Source organism: Bos taurus, chromosome 2, assembly GCF_002263795.3.
Source record: "Bos taurus isolate L1 Dominette 01449 registration number 42190680 breed Hereford chromosome 2, ARS-UCD2.0, whole genome shotgun sequence".
NCBI classification, from domain to species: Eukaryota; Metazoa; Chordata; class Mammalia; order Artiodactyla; family Bovidae; genus Bos; species Bos taurus.
In genome coordinates this window covers 133,560,049-133,580,154 of record NC_037329.1, presented here as the reverse complement: position 1 = coordinate 133,580,154, position 20,106 = coordinate 133,560,049, and the positions used below count along the sequence as shown (strand labels likewise).

The window sequence follows — 20,106 nt, the reverse complement described above, 5'->3', positions numbered from 1 at the left end:
TCTGGAAAAGGAAGCGTCTACCGCTTCATCCTGAGTGACTCCAAAAAGGCAAACGTCCCTACTTCAGTAAATGCCGCCCGGGGTCCAGCGCTCGCTCTGGGACAGACTGCGGCGCGTGGGGCCCGGGCGGGTACGCACGTGTTCAGCACGTAGAGCACGGTGTGCACGATGTACGGGATCAGGTGGATGTTGCTCTCCCGGCCGCCCCCGCCCGTGTCCGCGCTGAAGGACTGCTCCATGGCGAAGCGCAGGAAGAGCAGCTTGATGTCGTGGATGTTGAGCTGGTACGTGGGCTCCCGCTGGCCCGTGCACTCCTGGAGGTAAGTGTTGTGCCTGGGAGAAGGGGACAGATGGCGAAGTGGAAGCCAGCTTCACGGCGAAGACCCGCTGGGAAGGCAGGGCCCCCGCCGGCCAGATGGGTGCGAAGGTTACACCCACAGACAGGCAGCGACAGGGAGAGGAGAGGACGGGGCAGGGCTGGGGACGAGCACGGCACCCTCTCATTTCTGCTCTCGCTAAATGAGATGTTCTGCGAGCTCTGATGAGAACGCACTGGTCTGGGGACCCACTCCTTGATAGACTAACGTCATAGAACGTATTGTGACAACTGGAACTACATTTCGGAAGAAGAAAAGTAGGACTTATCCACTCTGCCAAGGTGATCTATCCATGAGAATCATCCATTCAACCTCCATAAAAAAGAAAAAAGGCTTTTCTACATCAATATGCGTCGCCATCTCCATGGGCTCTGCCCGATTCACCCTGGACCTCGTTTCTGACACACGGTGAAAAGCTCAACGTGGTCTAGTGTGACCTGCATCGTCATCCCTGCCAAGGACCAGATCCCTGAGCTCAACAGCAGGACTCAGGACACGCACCATTGTCCTAGGCATCGGTAGGGGATGAGGACCTCAAAGAGGGCTCCACTGCTCCACTTTGGATTTTAGGACAAGGGCAGCTTTGAAAGGAGACCAATGTTCCCCGAGCCGTTAAGCTATTTTCATTATTTAAACCTCAGAGGAACGGAAGTCAACTCTGGGAAATTCTGGCCTCGAGGATCAAGTCAGGGGTCCTGTGTCTTGAGTCCTAAGATCAGGAAAGAAGGGCAGGCAGCAGAAAACCAGAGATTCCTCCCGGGGCCCAAGTGCTGAGGGTGCAGGCTTCTCTCAGCAGACTCACTCCTGCTCCAGGCTGCTCCTGTGAGCAAGTGAGGATGGACGTGGGTCTCCGATGAGGGGGCTGAGCTGATGGCTGATCTTCCTCCGCCTCCTGGGAACCCCCCTCCACCTTTCTTTGCCCACACCACACAGCGTGGGGGATCTGTGTACCCCAGCCAGGGACTGAACCTGTGCCCTTGCAGTGAAAGCACAGGCCCTAAGCACTGGGCCACCAGGGAGGTCCGACCTCCTCTTTTCCACCACGCCCCACGCCCCACGCTCACCTCGCCAGGCAGGTGGCAAAAGCTGACTCGGGGACGTGGGGCCCCCAGACCGGAAGGAGCCCGTTGCACTTGGTGTTGGCGTTCTGTAGGGCCGCGCTTTCCCACTCTTCCCGGCCTCGAGCCAGCCTGGATTGGGAGGAGGGCAGGGACAAGTGACTACTGACTCTACAGAGGAGCAGCCGCTTCTAACTACGAGATGGTAAACGCCGGCCCCACAGCCTCCAGTAGGCAAGGCTGCTCTCACCAACCCTGGGCCAGAAGTCAAGTGCATTTTCCCAGGAATGGTTCTGGGACCTACATGGCTGAAGGCAGGACACCCTACTTCCCAAAACCTAAGGAACACAATTAAAACTTCAGGGCTGGCATCCCCAACCCCTCCCAGGCCAGGGCCTCCCGCAAGCTGCCTGCTCCGTGCCGCCCCCCAGGTCTGGGAAAGAAGTACACGCCGGGGGAGGCCTGTGGGGGCCACGCTGCAGGAAGCAGGCCCACCTGACGGCCGCCAGGTGGCAGTCATAATGCACGATGTTGAAGTGAGACACCGTGCTGTAGCCCTGCTGCTTCCGGGGCTTGCTCTCCATCTCTTCCAGGGCCACCCGCTTGGTGAAGGTGTAGATGCCCAGGACCTTGGTGGGCTGCAAAGACGAGGGAAGAGGAGGACAGGTGAGGAGCAGTGCCACGGCAGGCTCTGGGAGGACGGGAAGCAGAGCAGAGGGAACCCTGGGGGCTGTATGCCTACGAGGGGCTATGTTCACGAGTACGGGACAGTGAGCCCTGCAGCCACTTGGTTTAGCACTTGGCGGGGCACAGCCCTGGTAAAATGAGGGTTGTGGGGAGCAACCAAAATAAGGTTTTGGTTGCAGACAGAGGGGCAGGAATCCAAGATTGAACTGTCCTTTTCTTTCTGCTGCATTCATCTGAAAATGAAGAAAAAAGCACCTTCTTGTTAAGTCGCTTGTTTTTCAAAACTGACCAGAAAGCCCCAAGGAGCCTGTGTCACCTCGGGACTTACAGGCCTTGAGCCCCAGCCGCCTGCCAGTCAGCAGGCTGAGGAGTGAGGAAGTCAACTCGAGCTGGAGAGGAAAAGGGCGCCTGAGGCCTCAGGGCAGCAAACTGGCCGCCTGCTGCTCTGCTCCCAGGTGGTAAAGCGAGTCCGGTGGCGCCGAAAAAGCTGAGGTCCTGCCCTTCTCGCCAGGTTACCTGAACGGGGGCAGCATGGTGTCTTTTAACAGCCCCGGCTCTGAACTGGCCTAGAACTCTGCCTTTGCTACGGGTACTGTTTTCTCATCCACAGATGAGGGCTCTTCATTACACGTTTAAAGATAAAGTTACTCAGCTGACATAAAGGCTGTGGGCACAGGGCCTGACTCCGTGAGCGGCAGTTGCTGCTGCTGCGCCTGTTCAGGTCAGCCTGCCTGTCGCCTCTGAAGAGGACGGCTGGCCCCGGGCGTGAGCCCCTTCCGCCTCTGAAGAGGACGGCTGGCCCCGGGCGTGAGCCCCTTCCGCCTCTGAAGAGGACGGCTGGCCCCGGGCGTGAGCCCCTTCCGCCTCTGAAGAGGACGGCTGGCCCCGGGCGTGAGCCCCTTCCGCCTCTGAAGAGGACGGCTGGCCCCGGGCGTGAGCCCCTTCCGCCTCTGAAGAGGACGGCTGGCCCCGGGCGTGAGCCCCTTCCGCCTCTGAAGAGGACGGCTGGCCCCGGGCGTGAGCCCCTTCCGCCTCTGAAGAGGACGGCTGGCCCCGGGCGTGAGCCCCTTCCGCCTCTGAAGAGGACGGCTGGCCCCGGGCGTGAGCCCCGGCGGGCCCGGCAGCGCACCTGGAACTTGTAGCCCTCCCTGCAGATGCAGCACGTGAGGCCCGGCTCCTCGATCAGCTCCTCCATCTGCTTCAGCAGTGCCGTCTTCGTCACCACCTGGCCCTTCTCGTTGGTCTGCAAGGGGGGCCCGGGGGTCGGGTCAGATGGGGCTGCTACCCACCCTCCCCGCGGGCCCAGGACACGCAGGCACACGCTGACCCTCTACATATGGGGAAAGGACGGTTGCGCTGAAAGGAAACCTCTTCAGTTGGCTTCTAATGAGGGTGCAGACCCAGATCCGCCTGCTCTTCTCTCCCTACAGGAACCACTGAAGCAGAGGAAACCATCTGGCTGGAACCCCGGCCAGTGGCCACCTGCCACCAGTAAGGTCCCCCTCCTTGTGCCAGCAAGCCCAGGCCTCGGCTGCTGAGGGCTGCAGCACACGATTCATTTACTGTTCCCATGAGAGTTTTAAATCTGCTGACACAGAGTTCGGTCTCACAGGATTGCGGCCTCTTCCAAGGTGGGGCAGTGAAGAGAGCCCAGAGCCCCCTGTGACACACAGACCTGGGTTCAAATGCCTGCCAGCCACGTATTAGCTATGTGCCCTGGCCTGCTTACTGCACCTCTCAGCCCCAACTAGTTCATCTGAACAATGGGTGTAATGTCAACCTCACAGACACACATGAGGGGCTTAAACAAAATCTTACAAGAGCCATCACCATTTCTAAAGTCTCTGTAAATCTGAGCCGTCTGACCTCTGCAGCTCAGAGCAGAGCAGTGACAGTCACATCTCTAAGCAAAGCGTCGGGCACGGCGCCTCACACCCCACCCCCCACCCACCTCCCAGCCTGCATCTTCACATGCCCGACCCCAGCTCCTAAACCCCCCTGTCAACAGGCAGGGGCCCCGGGCAGGTGGTACCGTCATGCCCAGCGTGCCCAGCGCTTTCTGCCGCATGGCCATGGCCATGCGCTTCTTCTCGGCCCGGGTCTCCCTGCGGGCTGCATCGATCTTCTTGTTCACGTCGGGGTGCTCCCGCAGCGCCTCCAGCAGGTTCTCAGCCAGGGTCCCAATGCCCTCGTCGCTGGACACCTGCTCCAGTTTATGCAGGTTTGTGATGGAGTCAGTTCCAATCAGAACCTGCCAAGAAAGGACCAGAGAGCTGCAGGCCACCAAGTGCACGGGCACGTGTTCTTCTCAGGAGCTTCCAGGTTGGAAGAAAACAAAAACAATGTGCACAGTCTCACGTCATCTGCTTGGTTTTGATCGGATCCTTTGATTTTACACTTCGAGAGATTTGGACAAATGGAGGTTAGACTCTGCCACTGACCCGAGTAGTCACCACGCTCTGCAGTCCTCAATACCCCCGGCTATAAAACGGGGGCAGGCCAGGGTCGCTGTGATGACTGAATCAGGTAGAGCACCCAGCACAGTGAACGTGAACGGGGCTCAGGTCAGACGCTCCAGAGAAGCGGCGCCTGATAAGGCCTCAGTGGTGAACTCAGTGACCGCACCGAGGAGGGCTGGCCCCCGACACCGACAGGGGCTGTGCTGCGTGCTGCATCTGGGGCCCCCAGGCCCTCCAAGCCCAGGAGCATGGGCGTTTTCTCAACTGGAGTATTCCAGACTCACAAGCACACGTGGGAGTAGGAAACAGAAAGAGCTTAGAAAGAAACGAATACAAACCAGAAGACCCCGTGCTTAAAAATGCTGGCAGCTGCTGCATGACAGCAGCCCACCACCTGCAGGGGTGTGAGCGCATCGCCCCGCTGAGGGCAGATGGGTCTGCCGGCTGTGAGGCCTTGCCACATCCCAGGTCACCAATCACTACAGAGCCGACACTCCATCGAAATCTAAGTCAACCTGTGACCTTAAAGTTCAGCAATCAACTTGAGTCACTAGCTCATCAATCGAGCTTCACAGCAGGTACGTACGTGTCCACTTTGTTCTTCAGCACAACGACACGGTAGCTCACGTCTCAACAACTCTGAACGCTGAACTCAGAGCTGAACGGCCGACTGAACGGTGCATGCGGGGTGCTTACTGTCCAAGTGTGCATGCACACCCATGCACGTGATGCCCCTGCCCGCCCGAAGCTCACACTCTGGTCAGGAGGACAGACCACACACTAATAATCGAGTATCACGGACTGCCTCCCTTCACTCACTTCCAAACCCCCGAGTTCTCATCTCTTTCAGTGGCACCTCCTGTCGCTCAGTCCAGACACTGAGCAGAGTTCTTGATTCACCCAGCTTCTTCACTGCCCATGAGCACTAAATCTCCAAACCCCGTTTACTCCACCCCCGAGATCTCTGTGGAATCCATTCACTGTCCACCTCACTAACTGGAGTTCAGCCACCAGGGGCTCTCACCCAGATTCTAATAAACTGTCCTTCCCGCCTCCCATGTCACCGTCCCGCAATTCATCCTCCAGGGAATAGCCAGGGGCACCACCCTTGGGAGACACCACACACTGCTCTCCTTGGGGAACGTGATGTGGACCCGCACTGATGTCTCCAGCACCAACTCTTGCCAGGCCTCCCCCAACTGGAACTGCTCTCAGTTCCTCGAACGTTTATAGCTCTCTCACCTCTGAGCCTTTGCAGGCACCATATTCTCCTCTTAGAAATCCCCTTTCCTTTGACCCCTTCCACACTGCATATGTACCCCGTGCTCTGATACCCCATGTCCTGAGCCCTATCTTCCACCAGAGAGCGAGCTCTGGAGGACTCACACAGGGACTGTTTCACTCGCCAGCGTTGCTTCAGCCTAGCACAGCTCAGGTGCGTGACGGGCACTACACACACTCGTGGTGAGTGAGTGAGTGGTCGGGAGCAGGAATGCCAAGCATCTACCTAGATGAAGCCTTATTTTAAAAAAGAACCCAATTAGTAACTAAGAATAAGCCTGGAACCCACTGACCAGAGTTTTCAAGTCAATGTGTTGCCACTGGTCAAATTACAATTCTGTCCCTTGATTTATCCACATTCAAAATAACGATGCTACAAAGACGGGGGGAAAATAGTGAAAACCATTATGCAGGAAGAATTACCCATAAAGATGCACTGATTATGACTATTACTACTGAACTGAAAAAAAGTTGAAAACAACAGCTATTTGAGCGAGACATATGGAAGATCTTTATTGTGGCCAGCTAAACACATTTTTAGAATGAGTTTTCAGAAAACATCACTAAATGAGAATGTGGAAACAACAACAAAAAAGGCAGCCCTGAGGACTCTCAAAACCCAACGTCAAAAACATGCTACTACTAGAAATAGGGCAAGAAATACAGAAACGCTTGTCGCTGAAGACAGAGGAGGGATACGCAAAGATGCGCAACGAGCGTCATCAGCCGCCAGAGAAACACAGATTAAACCACGAGACCACCCTCCATCTATCGGCACGGCTGAAACGAAGAACGCTGGCACCCCCAAATGCGGGCGAGGATGGATAAGGCAGGGTCGCTCAGATTCTGCCGAGGGGAGGGTGGAGCAGCGCAGCCCCTCCAGACAGCAGCCTGGCAGCTTCTTGTAAAACAAAGTAACGCGACCACTACACAAGCCACTGCAACCGCAGTCTTGGGCACTCGACCCAGAGAAATGAGCACGTGTTCACACAGAATCCTGCACGTGAAGTTAGTCCACTCGATTCACAATCAACGACCCAGATGCCCTTTAGCTGGTGACGGTTAAACAGGCTACAGGGCATCCCCACCGGGGACTACTCAGCAACGAGAAGCAACAAACCACTGGCACCCACGGCAGTCAGGGTGGACGCCAGACAGTACGCTGAGTGAGAAAGGCCAAAGTCACACGCCACTTAATTCCACTTTGTGCTCAGCATCCTAGACAGGCCAGATCTAGGGAGATGGAGGCCAGGTCAGCAGCTGCCCGGAGAGGCGGATGCGGCTGTGAGGGACCACAGGAGGGAGCCCTGTGGTGATGGAGCGGTCCTGAAGCTTGACGGCTTGGGTGCCGACGCCCGGGCTATGATGATTTACTACAGTTTTGCAAGATGCAGTACTGAGAGAAGCTAAGTGAAGGCGACACACGACGTCTCTGTAACATTTCTCAACAACTGCATCTGAATCTAGTTATCTCAAAATAATAGGTTAATTAAAACAAAGTAATCCAGACTGGCCACCTGTCTGGGTCAATTACTATTCGTGAGGGTAACAGATATCTCGACCCAGTGACTATCAGGAATGAGCAACACGGCGCACAGGGTGGGCCCCCCTGCAAACCGGGTTTTCAGCTGCCTGCACAGAGCAGAAGCTGGCGGTGATGGTGTTACAAATGTCCCAGGGACTGTGGCCAGAAGGCAGCTTTCACCTCCCTGGCCAGCCACATCCTCACAGATGCTGCTCAGCTGAGCCGTGAGGTAACAAAGCCCCACATAAGAATGAACTGAATGAGGAAAACACAAGTGTAACTTAATCCTCTCTGCACACCGAGAGATGAACCAGGTGACTTCTGAGAGTCCGTCTACTCTGGGACTCTTATACACTAGGGCAGTTTCCAGCTCAAGGCTAATTGAGGTGGTCACCTTCACTCAGTCGTGGGAGAAGAGCAGAGAGGGTGTGGTTCCCTCACATGACGTGTCCTGCTCCAGAGAAAGGCCCCCGTGCATGCTGGTCACTCACCTGGGTGGCAGGGTGCTGGATGGCTAGCCCCCGAAGAAGCCTCAAGATGAACGGCAGGGCTGGGCGAGACAAAAACTTTTTCCAGATGTCAGCATCCAGACTGCAAAGCAAAGAGAGGCTTATGAGCAGGCCAGAGAGGCAAAGGCCACCTAGAAACCGGCCGGTGGTCCTGGCTTGTTTAGACGCTACCGCACCTTCCAGCGCACCGTAGAGTCACAGCGGACCACCCAGCTCAGCTGAGAAACCAGGGAGAAGGAGGACCTGAGGGACTTCCCTGATGGGCCACTGGCTAAGACTCTGAGCTCCCCAAGCAGGGGGCCCAGGTTCGACCCCTGGTCAGGGAACTACATCCCACATGCAGCAACTAAAGATCTTGCGCACTGCAGCTAATCCCAGCACAGCCAAACAAGTAAGTCTTTAAAAGAGAAATGAGTGCTTGAAACAGAAGCCAACAAACTGCCACCCTTTCCCACAGCCCCAAGGGCTGCATGGTCGCCTGGACAGTTTCCAGAGGGGAGGGCGACCCCAAGGAAGGCTGAGGGATGCCCAGACGATGAAGAAGAGAAGGAAGCAGGAAGCGGGAAGGAGGGCGGCGCTGCTTACTTCTTGGCGCTGGGGATGTGCTTCTTCATGTAGTCCAGGGCACTCTGGGTGATTCCCTTCTGCAGAATCAGATCCTTCAGCTGATGCCCGTTGCTGTTGTTCTTGATGCCAGCTGCAATTTTACAGAAGCAGTCCAGGAAGACCTTATCATCGCCACTGTGATCTTCATCATACCTGGACGAAAGAGCAAAGACCCTGAGAGTGTGAAAGGAGCAACAAGAGCTGATCGTGTCATTCTCCTGGCTCACAAGCCTCAAAGTCCTAGAGTACCGACTCCTGAGCCTAACAGAAGACCCTTCCCACCTGCCTCCTGCCATAGTCCCTCTTCTCTGCCACGTTCCCCAAATTCCCAACCTTCTCTCGCATTTTCTGCTTTTGCACACCTGAGTCCCTCCAACCAGCTCGCCTTCTCTGCCTCACCAACTGCTGCTTTAACACAATATATTTTCACTTTCTGCCTCCCCAGTTAGACCAATCCCCTAAAAGGCCAGACTGGTACACAAAAATCTAATAGAAACTCAGGTGATTCTTCCTTAGTCTCCCAGAACTGGTTCAGGGCTTTCACGGCGACTCTCAGTTAGCTGTCTGAATCTAAGCCACATACTTATCAAAGCTGCAGTAGGGTTTGAACCGCTCCACCAAGATCTGCATTTTCTCCACCTCCCCGAAGGAAAGGTATGGGATGATGCGCAGCAGGCCCTGGAGCACACTAGGGTTGGAGCGGACAAAGGTGCTGTTGATCTGGTCCAAGAGCATCACGAGCTGGTCTTTGTCACCCGTCAGGAGGAGGTTGCCCTACAAGAAGAAAGGATGGAAGTCCTGCTAATACGGCCGGGACTTTGGCTGCAGCCAACAACTGGCCCTGAAAGGTTATCCACTTCCATCAGAGCCACCAGAAGTAGCCTCAGAAGAGCAGGGTCTCAGCACTTCCTGGGGACAATCAGCAGTGGGAGCTCCACCTCAAAAATCAGTTTCTAAGTTTCGGCGCTGGTTCTATTCTTAGTGGTCAAATATACCCATACAGGTGGTCAAAATACCACACAGGCTTTCCCTTCCCCAAGACAGTGTAGGCTCCCTGGTATTCATTTGGTCATATCTCTAGCCAAAAATCAGCACCAACAAGACCACAGGAATACACAGGGGCACCAAGTGGAGAGAAACTGAACTGGGAGCTGGAGACCTGAGTTCTAGGCGTCTAACTATACAGTAAGATACCAACTATATGATACCAAACGGCTCGCTTCATTCCTCTAGGCTTGGAGCATCCTCAGCTGTGAAATGAGGGGCTGCACTAAGGCCCCCGTCTGTGAGCTGGACCAGCCGCTTTGTTTCCTCTGAATTTGTGGATTTCAGGCTTTGATGCAATGACATCACCATCAGGAATGGTTGCCATTCCTACCAGCTGAGAAGGTTCGATCATTCCTGGCTGACACAGCTAGACCCAAGTAAGTCAGTGGCTGGCGACAAGACAGTGCCTGTGGATGCACAGGCTGGCCCCACCCACCTTGTCCTCGCTCAGGGGCTCAGCGTTGGACTCGTCCAGGATGATCTCCATGATGCTCAGCACCTGCTCGGCCACTGCGGCACCACCGCTGTCCTTGCTCTCCTGTTCGGCCACCAGTGCCTGCAGGAGGGGCCAGTCACACGGAGGCGGCGGCCGCGCCCACACACTGCTAACGCGGCCTCCTCCTCAAGGGCGCCCTCACGACCTCGTGTTCCCAGCAATCTGCACACACAGCACGCACGTGTGTGTCGCTGCGTGTGTCTGCGTGTGTGTGTGGGTGTGTGCGTTGTGTTTGGGTGTGTTGCTGCATGTGTGTGTGTCTACGCGTGTGTGTGTGCATGTGTTGCTGTGTGTGTGTGTGGTGCGCGTGCATGGGCATGCGTGGAGAGAGAGACAGCGTGTGGGTTTTTGAGGACAGTGGAAACATTTTGGCCTCTCTCTGGTCGCCGTGAGTGTGTGTGTGTGTGTGATCTGTTTCTGGTCGCCCAGAGGTGAGTGGCACCCATTTCCCACTGGGGTGCAGTCAGGACTGCTGCAGGGACTGCCTCCTGCTTCTGAGTTCAGGAAAGAAACAAGGATGCTCCCGTGTGCTGTGGCAGCAGCAGGGGTGAGCCAGCAGGGGGATAAGGGGCAGCTTGCATAATTCAAGCCTCTGTGCCCATCAGTCAGACAGATGAGAGGTTTGCAAAGGTCACAAACCCGCTTCATCTGAGGGCAGAGGTGAGCTGCCTTCCCCCAGCCCTGCACACTCCTCAGCTCTTGCAGCCCACACTCCTTACCAGGTTGAGAGTCCCCAGCATGACGTTCAGAGTGTTCATCTCCAGCTTGACCAGCTGTTGCCGGTTGACTTTCACCTTCACGCAGTAACTGAACAATTTCAGCAGTACCTGACAAGAGAAGCCGAAGTCCATGAGGCCACCGGACAGTGAAGGGGTGGGGACAAGCGGGAGAGAAATATCCTAAGAAGGGCGGAGGGGCCGTGTCACCGTCAGCAGACACTCCTCCTGAAGGACACAGGAAGGTGAAGTTTCTGGAGGGAGATACGATACAGTGGCTGGGGTCGCCTATCGGGCTGGCATTTAAACGGCAGGGTTCCCAGCAGTAGCTCCTGTGGGCTGGGTCTGTCTCTACCACCTCTCAGACAGGGCAGTGACACCAATTCCTACCGGAATAGGTGATGGAGCTCTGTTGCCTCGGGGGAAACTCCAGTACTAACTCAGACCCTGAACTAACAGTAACCAAAAAGATCCCAAAGCTCATGACCCACGGGAGCTCACAACCATGTATGGCATCTAAGGCATGGGTGTAATAGTTAATACACGTTCTCATGTGCCCTGGAGGTGGAAAATGATAGTGCAATATGCATGGTGCCTTCAGATCATCTACTTCTCACGAGACAGCTGGATAAATGACCAAACAAAATCCTACCAAAACACTACAGTTACTTACAAAATCCACTTAAATAATGATAAGAATAACTGACACAGTGCAATTTTGGGTGGACAGACAATTAGACACTGGTGTCCACAGGTGACTGGAGAGGCACAGCAGAGGCTTGCTATCACACTGGTGTTCGGGGGGGGAGTGGTCGGGAAGAGAGCACTGGGGGAGGGAGCCTGAGGTATGGAGGGCCAGGGCAACGGCCAGGTGGGTCCCTGGCGTGCAGCGCTCCGCAGCGCCATGCTGCCCCCTAGGGCTTAATGGCAGCGGCCGGGCCGTTCGCAGGGGCCCCTCCAGAAGAGGAGGGCTGCTCCCGTCTTGCTGCCTCCGACTCACCGTTAGAAGATGGCGTCCCTGCTTGAAATCTTTGATCCCTGCCAGCCTGTTAAGCATGCACTCCAGGCCCCCACACTGGGCCATCACACCAGCCATCTTGTACACTTCTTCTTCATCCTCTTCTTCATCTGACACAGAAGGGAAGCCAAGTGAAAACGGAAGTGAAGCCCAGAATAAAGCACAGCCCTCATCCAGGCTGACAGCTCTTCTCTTTTCCAATAAAGGGGGTCAATAGTGGGTATTAAACTACACTGTCTTGCTCCTGACAGCTCTTTTTCAAATTTCAAGTTAATTAAAATTGCTTATTCAAATACGTGAAAATAAGCACTACAACCATCTTAAAAAAAAAAGCCCTAAATAAATAAACCTGAGCTTGTTTGGTGCTAATTTCATTTCCTCCCTAAGTTCCCACCCACCCTCAATACCAGAGGTATCCAAACGAGGCTGTAAATGACTGTATTTCTCCTCAGAGAAGAAACAATGCCCCCACTTCTGAAGAGAATTCCTAGAGTACCTGCCCCGAACACCTCTGAAGCCTCAAAACGTGAACCGCCACCGGTCCCAAACCTCAGACGTCTGTGGAAGGCTGTACCTGTGGTGGAGTCCAGGGACTCAATAAACTCCTCGGTGGCATCCCCCAGCAGCCCCCGCATCCGATAAACAATCCTCATGGGCTCTCCCTAAGGGGAGGAGGTTGGAGAAAGACTTGTAAACGGGTCCAGAAAATGCAAAGGACCCGACACCTGGTCTGCTTAATTCAACGAACACTTCAGCAGTGTAGACAACTTCTATTCTTCGCGAGGTCTTAACCACAGAATATAGAATCCAAATGCCCTACAACTCAGTTAGGGGAAAGGAAGCTCATTTTATGTAGGGTCTACCATAGGCCCAGAATTGTGTGAAGCACTTTATAGACACTACTTCATTTAGTTTCATTAAATATATATAACAGCCATTAACAACCGTGATTTATTGTCTTACTCTGTGCTAAGCCCCAGAAAAACATCTATTTCTGCTTTATTGACTACGCCAAAGCCTTTGACTGTGTGGATCACAATCAACTGTGGAAAATTCTGAAAGAGATGGGAATACCAGACCACTTGACCTGCCTCTTCAGAAACCTATATGCAGGTCAGGAAGCAACAGTTAGAACTGGACATGGAACAACAGACTGGTTCCAAATAGGAAAAAGTACATCAAGGCTGTATATTGTCACCCTGCTTATTTAACTTATATGCAGAGTACATCATGAGAAATGCTAGGCTGGAAGAAGCACAAGCTGGAATCAAGATTGCCAGGAGAAATATCAATAACCTCAGATATGCAGACGGCACACCCTAATGGCAGAAAGTGAAGAGGAACTAAAAAGTCTCTTGATGAAAGTGAAAGAGAGTGAAAAAGTTGGCTTAAAGCTCAACATTGAGAAAACGAAGATCATGGCATCTGGTCCCATCACTTCATGGGAAATAGATGGGAAACAGTGGAAACAGTGTCAGACTTTTATATATTTTTTGGCTCCAAAATCACTGCAGATGGTGACTGCAGCCATGAAATTAAAAGACGCTTACTCCTTGCAAGGAAAGTTATAACCAACCTAGATAGCATATTCAAAAGCAGAGACATTACTTTGCCAACAAAGGTCCGTCTAGTCAAGGCTATGGTTTTTCCTGTGGTCATGTATGGATGTGAGAGTTGGACTGTGAAGAAGGCTGAGTGCCAAAGAATTGATGCTTTTGAACTGTGGTGTTGGAGAAGACTCTTGAGAGTCCCCTGGACTGCAAGGAGGTCCAACCAGTCCATTCTGAAGGAGATCAGCCCTGGGATTTCTTTGGAAGGAATGATGCTAAAGCTGAAATTCCAGTACTTTGGCCACCTCATGTGAAGAGTTGACTCATTGGAAACGACTCTGATGCTGGGAGGGATTGGGGATAGGAGGAGAAGGGGACGACAGAGGATGAGATGGCTGGATGGCATCACTGACTCGATGGACGTGAGTCTGAGTGAACTCTGGGAGAGTTGGTGATGGACAGGGAAGCCTGGCGTGCTGCGACTCATGGGGTCGCAAAGAGTCGGACACGACTGAGCGACTGAACTGAACTGAACTGAAGCCCTATGCTAAGGCTTCCCGGGTGGTGCCAGTGGTGAAGAACCCGCCTACCAAAGCAGGAGACATAAAAGACAGGGTTCAATCCCTGGGTCAGGAAGATCCCCTGGAGAAGGGCATGGCAACCCACTCCAGTATTCTTGTCTGGAGAATCCCACGGACATGGGAGTCTGGCAGGCTGCAATCCATAGGTTCACAAAGAACTGGGCATGACTGAAGCAGCTTAGCCAGTAGACACCCACGCAAGCCCTACACTAATTAGGCACTTAATGTTATCCTTTTACACAAGGTTACACAGCTTGTTCAAAGTTATTCAGCTATAAGCCAGGTACTAATTCCAAGCCTGTGCCTCCTTCAGAATTATAAAATCTCTCTGATCAACAGGGACCACTACTCAAAGAATCAGGTCAAAGGAAGTCAATAAGATCAAAACGCTTTGACTCAAGTCTCAGAAATCAAAACAAGAAAACATAATACATCCATCTTTGCCTATGGAGATCCTGAGACCTTCATATAACCACACAACAAGGGCTGGATTCATCCAAATCTCAAGCTAAAACCTACAACTTAATAGAATGATTGGAAATAAGTCATGAATTACAAGATTACAGCAACCTTCCTGAACTGAGGGATCATGAGACTTCACTATCCGCCAGGTACTGAGTAGGCACTCCAGCCTATACACTCTTAGGAATTACCCTCATTTTGGAGGTGAGAAATGGGGGACTGAAGTCACACTCCAGGAAATTAAGGGCGAGCAGGTACCACACTGGTCCACGCTGCCTGCCGCTAAGCCATGCTCAGCCTCAGGAGAGAAAATCTTGGAGGGAAAGAACTTGTCGGGCCAGGTCTCAGAGCATTTCTAGCTGTGGAAGCCCAGTGAGAACTAAGAGAGGGAACAGCCACAGACCATGGACAGAAAGAGAGAGAAACACGTGAAACAGGCCCTGGTCAGCAGCTGAAGAGGTGGGCTATTTATCAGGGAAATAAGGGATAAAGTAAGAAAAGAAACTGATGAAAGCCAGGATAAAAAGCACGCTCCCAACTCTGGACTTCGCCACAAGAAACCCTTGGTGGATGAAGCATTAATATGAGAAACAAATGATCCCCAACTTCTTGCCTCCTGGTTCAAAATGGGAGGCTGCCCATGTGCATTCTTTGAGTCCTATACACCATTTAGGAGCGTGCCCGTAGAAGCTTGGTCTTAACTTTTAGGTGCGCCAGGGCCTACACCTGTTGCATTCTGCTTTGAGGCTGACGTGTCACGGTGTGATGCGGCGGATGGAGCAGTCTTCTGTGTATTTACCTGTGCTGCACCAACCCAGTGGGCGGTGGACCAGCAGTACACAATGACCAGGACCCCCAGCACAGTGGGAGAACAGAAGAGAGAAAAGCCAAGTATGTATCAAGTGGAAGGCCCAAGTGTACCGTTAGTACTACCGATTTAGCTTCATAGACTCTACAGAAATATTCAGGACTAAGGACAGGAAAAATTCACTGTACTTCACTGGCACACTAGTTTGCTGTAATTCAATTACATGATTCATTTATTAAATATCCCCCTAAGAGAAGAAAAGAGAAGAAAGAAAAGAAGAGGAGCGAGACAGGAAATAGAGATGAGACTAAGAAAAGAGGAGGGAGTGGGGAAGAGGACCGTCTGACTGTTCCGACAGGACAGACAGAACCGAGGGGCCGGAAGGGCAACGCGCTGTGCTCCCTTCATTTCCCACTCTCACTCCTTCACAACAACTGCCTTTCGAGTCTCAGTTCCTGGTAAAACAGAAACTATGCTCCTCGACACCACGCTGAAACATGTTCTGAAAGGTGAGCAAGTCCATCGAAAGCTGAGAATCAACCTCGGTGCCCACATGGAAAGGGAACCCAACGGCAGGTGCCCCCCATCACAGGGCTTCCTCACTCTGCTGGCCGCCCGGCTGCGAAGCCAGGCTGCTCACCCCTTCCTGCAGCTCCCTGCCCTTCCCCAGGCAGCGGCCCCAGGAGGAGGGCAAGGCGACGGCTTTTCCCACGCTAACACGACCAGGAAGTTCAGATCCTTCAGTGCTACTACAAGCTGGGCACGCGATCGCTAACAAGTCTGGAAGTCAACCCACACCTCAGGCAAGAAAATAAGCACGTACCTCATTTGTGGTACACCAGACCTTCTTGTAAACCTCAGCCACGGGGAGGTCCAAACTAATGATTTTATTGTTCACTAGAAGCTGAGCGGAAAAGAAGATGAGGCTGTTACTCCAAAGAATCATCACGCAAGCACATTTTACGATCAAAGGGTGCTTTACCGCATATTGTCTATGCATTACAGACCTACTGACTCTCCCTCTCTAAAAAATGCACGTGTGTGAACATCACACAGAATTTTGTGCACAATTTCAGGGGTTCCAAATAGCTTTAACCCAAACCATGGACTCCCAGGTTTAAAAGCCCTGCTGGGTACCTTCTATTCCAAGTCCATTTCAGCTTAGCACCAAAAAGGGCAGTTTTCTCTGTTTCACCCAACGCGTTTTTCACCATGTATATGGTAACAGCAGATCCTAGCGTTGTCTGCCAGAAGGTACCAGATACAGGGCCAGAAACCTGCACCAGGGCTAATGGCACCCCACTCCAGTACTCTTGCCTGGAAAGTCCCAAGGACAGAGGAGCCTGGTGGGCTGCGGTCCATGGGGTCGCTAAGAGTCAGACATGACTGAGAGACTTCACTTTTACTTTTCACTTTCATTCACTGGAGAAGGAAATGGCAACCCACTTCAGTGTTCTTGCCTGGAGAATCCCAGGGACAGGGCAGCCTTCTGGGCTGCTGTCTGTGGGGTCGCAAAGAGTCGGACACGACTGCAGCGACTTAGCAGTAGCAGGGAGCTTGATTAACCCGGAATCACTGGAGGCCTCTGCCACAGCAACAAGAACAACGAAAGCCTGTGCCCTGACAAGCTACAGCCATCTGCTTATTACCACATGCCAGGCAGGGGGCAGACCCTGTGGCAGGTGAGGCAGGCAGGCGGGAATCATGGAGCTGCGTTGAAAAGATGCCCAGGATGGACCAGCCCCTACGGGACAGGAAGCCTAACCCCGGCAGGGCTGTGCTACACTCATTACCTCCATCCCGCTGTCATCCTCCAGCAGAGCCACCAAGTCACAGTCCTGGCAGATCTTGTTCTTTATGTCCCGCATGAGGGGCCCGATGCCTGGCTCGTTGCTGCTATATGGGTTCCCAGGCATTCTGCCCTGTAAGAAGTCTTCCTGCTGGGGATCCTTCTCCAGGGTCACAAAGAACTCAGTGACTTCATTCTCTTCCTGAAGGACAGAGAGAAGGAAGCAGAGGGATGGCATGAGTACGTGTGCAGAGACTGCTCACATTCAGACCACACTGCCTTGTTCACGGACACTCAGGGAGACACACCAGACTCATCCAGCCCCTTATACACTTAAAGACTAAAGGAAGCTCAGAGGTGATTCAAAAACCCCAAATATAACTCAAATAGCCTTAAAGAGCAGGCATCTTCTCTGAAACTCAAGGGTGGGTTAGGAGAAAGCCTAACCAAATAAGCAGATGAGGAGTGCCCCATGAAAGCTGGATCACTGACATGAGGGGAGAGGGGCTCCCCTCCTGCTCGTCCCACGTGACGCTAACCAGTCCGGGGCCAGATGACTCTGTGACTGGTGGCCCTCTGGTCAAGAAAACGGTCTTCTGTGTATCACATGATACTCAGGGGTCTCTCATCGTTAACTGATGAGACTGATGCTCTCCACCCTTCCTCAGTAACAGAAGGGGATCTATGCAGTTCAGGCTACAGATACACCTTCATGCGTGCATGTGTGCACAAAATGCGGGCAGGGAAAAAAGCAAGAGAGTGAAAAGGCCCATCTGCCTGCTCAGGGCTGCTTGTTTCACAGGATCGTGGACTGACAAACACCAGGATTTGGGTAACGGGAGGTGAGACCTGGCTCAAAAGAAAAAGATTGATTTTGACTTTCAATCTAGGAAATGGGACAAGGAAGGGTTTTAGGTTTCTTCCCGTCATTAGGAATGGGAAACTCATGAGGTTGCTTCTGCTTTACGTGTGGAGATTCCTAAAACATAGACTGAACGGGCCACCGCTGGGATGATGACCCACGACTACGATGAGTCACCACAGCTTGTGCTCACGGGGTAGATGATGCTGCAGAGCCTCTCGAAGATGAAGACAGGGGTCCGGGAGTCGTCCAGATTGTAGCGCTTGGCTGTCTCAATGCACACGGCCATAAAGGCCTTGGTTTCGGATTCTGTACCTGCCGGAAGTCAATGTGGCCAAGTCAGTCAGGAAGGAGCTGCACACACAGAAGCTGAGATGAGACTCATCACCGGCAGATCCTCTCTGCCTGGTGAGTCTATAATATCCTACGTGGCAACATCAATATTTCAACTGGAAACCTGAAGCTGATGGATTCTTACACGGAGACCTCATTCCATCTGAAGGCCTTCACACCCAAGGCGACACAGAGCACCACACTTGGCTGTGCACATGTCTCCCTCCCTCTGGGAATTATAATCTTGCATCCTCTTGCCCAAAATAGGTACTCAAGAACGTGAAACAGTGATCCTAACTGCACTCTGTCAAAGCAAAAGGAAGCTACAGTTTTCAGTTTCAAAAAAATTAGGTAGACGGTCCTCCAGAAGCCAAACAGATAACTTCAAGCCATACATTCCTGCAAAGGGTCCAGCTGACAAGGTCACAAACCAGCTCAGCATGGCAGCTAAAAATGGCACCAGAAGGACGTCCCCATCTGGCAATAAAGCAGACTACCTCCCCTGACCTACTTTCCACTCCTTTACTTAAAAACGATTTAAAATAGTGGGGAAAAAAGTATCAGTGGACTGCTACACCAGCAAAGAAAGCCAGAGCTCCAAGGTTGGGAAAGCAGGACTCCAGGGGGGGTCAGCAGAGCACTCCGGCGATTTTCTGCCATGAGCTTTGGTTTCCAAAACCTGCCAGGATTTGAGAGCTGGATACAAAGCCCCAAATCTCCCAAGAGAGAGAGTCTGGCAGGAACCACCGCCTGCACACACGCAAATCTGGTCCCCCAGAGCTACATCCTTGGTATAGGTATGCTGTGTTCAGTCGCGCCTGACTCTCTGTGACCCCACGGAGTATAGCCCTACCAGGCTCCCCTGTCCATGGGATTTTCCAGGCAAGAACACCCCAATCCAGGGCATCTTTTCGAGCCAAGGATGGAACCCGCATCTCCTGCAATGGCAGGCAGATTCTTTACCACTATGCCACCTGGGAAGTCCTCTTTGGTATAAGCATCAATTAAAAACAACTATTCCTTTCCCCCAAGCAAATCAATGAAAGAACACTGTCTCCCCTTAAAATGTAGCACTGAACAGAGGGGAAAAATCTCCTCTGAGCACTCATAACAAGCTGTCCCTCACAGAGGTCTGTGGCTCAAACTACCTAGGAGAGCTGAAAACTCTAAGTTCAGAACTCTGTTGAAGGTGGCCCTGGGATGGCCATGCCCTGAGCTGCTTCACAGAGGCAGCTACAAATCATCTCCAGAAAAACCCATCTTTGACTCAGGTCCCGAAGAGTTTCCACAAAAAAACTCCCAAAACACAAGCTCGCAGTACCAAAAGACAAAAAAACATGAAATGCAAGATTTAAAGCAAAGCACCAAAGGCAAGAGCCAGAACAACAACAGAAGCAGATTAATAGATAGTTTAAGTTTTAGAATTAGCAGATACAGAAATAAGTTTGTTATGTTGAAAGACAATAAAAGGGACAGAAAATGTCTGCAAAAGACTAGAGACGATAAAATCTACATAAAATTGCAAGAATTTGATGGGTATATTAAACAGATAACACAGAGTGAAGAAAAATAAAGGATGGAAGAAATTATCCAAAATCAACATAAAGATACAATGAGACGGACACTACGAAAGAGGGAGGTGGAGACACGGAGGACAGTGAGAGGTGGAGTCCCACGGGGACAAGGAGCGAGAACAGAATAGAGGCAACTGACGCCACAATGGCTGAGAATCTTCTAGAACCAATGAAGGACACCAGTCTGAGAACTCTTGACCTCTTCCTGCCCTGTGAGCTCAACACAGAAAGTCCAGGACCTTCCTGGTAGTCCAGTGGTTAAGAATCTGACGGACAGGGCAGGGGTCAAGGGTTCAATCCCTGGTCTGGAAGACTCCACATGCCACAGGGCTTAGCCTGTGTGCCCCAACTACTGAAGCCTGTGTGCA

The 20,106-nt window shown here is 52.6% G+C and overlaps 1 protein-coding gene across 5 annotated transcripts in view; it reads right to left on the bottom strand.

The window, feature by feature from the left end:
- UBR4 (ubiquitin protein ligase E3 component n-recognin 4) overlaps positions 1–20,106 on the bottom strand; it is a 137,398-nt gene that overhangs the window by 9,350 nt on the left and 107,942 nt on the right. For all 5 annotated transcript variants that reach the window (XM_059893321.1, XM_059893328.1, XM_059893325.1 and 2 more), the window contains 15 exons: positions 18,025–18,146; positions 16,974–17,171; positions 16,004–16,084; positions 12,354–12,441; positions 11,762–11,889; positions 10,765–10,872; positions 9,986–10,105; positions 9,086–9,276; positions 8,482–8,655; positions 7,879–7,978; positions 4,155–4,373; positions 3,252–3,365; positions 1,931–2,073; positions 1,442–1,567; positions 139–333 (listed from right to left, as the gene is read on the bottom strand). In XM_059893321.1, coding sequence (XP_059749304.1) covers positions 139–333; positions 1,442–1,567; positions 1,931–2,073; positions 3,252–3,365; positions 4,155–4,373; positions 7,879–7,978; positions 8,482–8,655; positions 9,086–9,276; positions 9,986–10,105; positions 10,765–10,872; positions 11,762–11,889; positions 12,354–12,441; positions 16,004–16,084; positions 16,974–17,171; positions 18,025–18,146 — 2,107 coding nt within the window. The remainder of the gene's footprint in view (positions 1–138; positions 334–1,441; positions 1,568–1,930; positions 2,074–3,251; positions 3,366–4,154; positions 4,374–7,878; positions 7,979–8,481; positions 8,656–9,085; positions 9,277–9,985; positions 10,106–10,764; positions 10,873–11,761; positions 11,890–12,353; positions 12,442–16,003; positions 16,085–16,973; positions 17,172–18,024; positions 18,147–20,106) is intronic.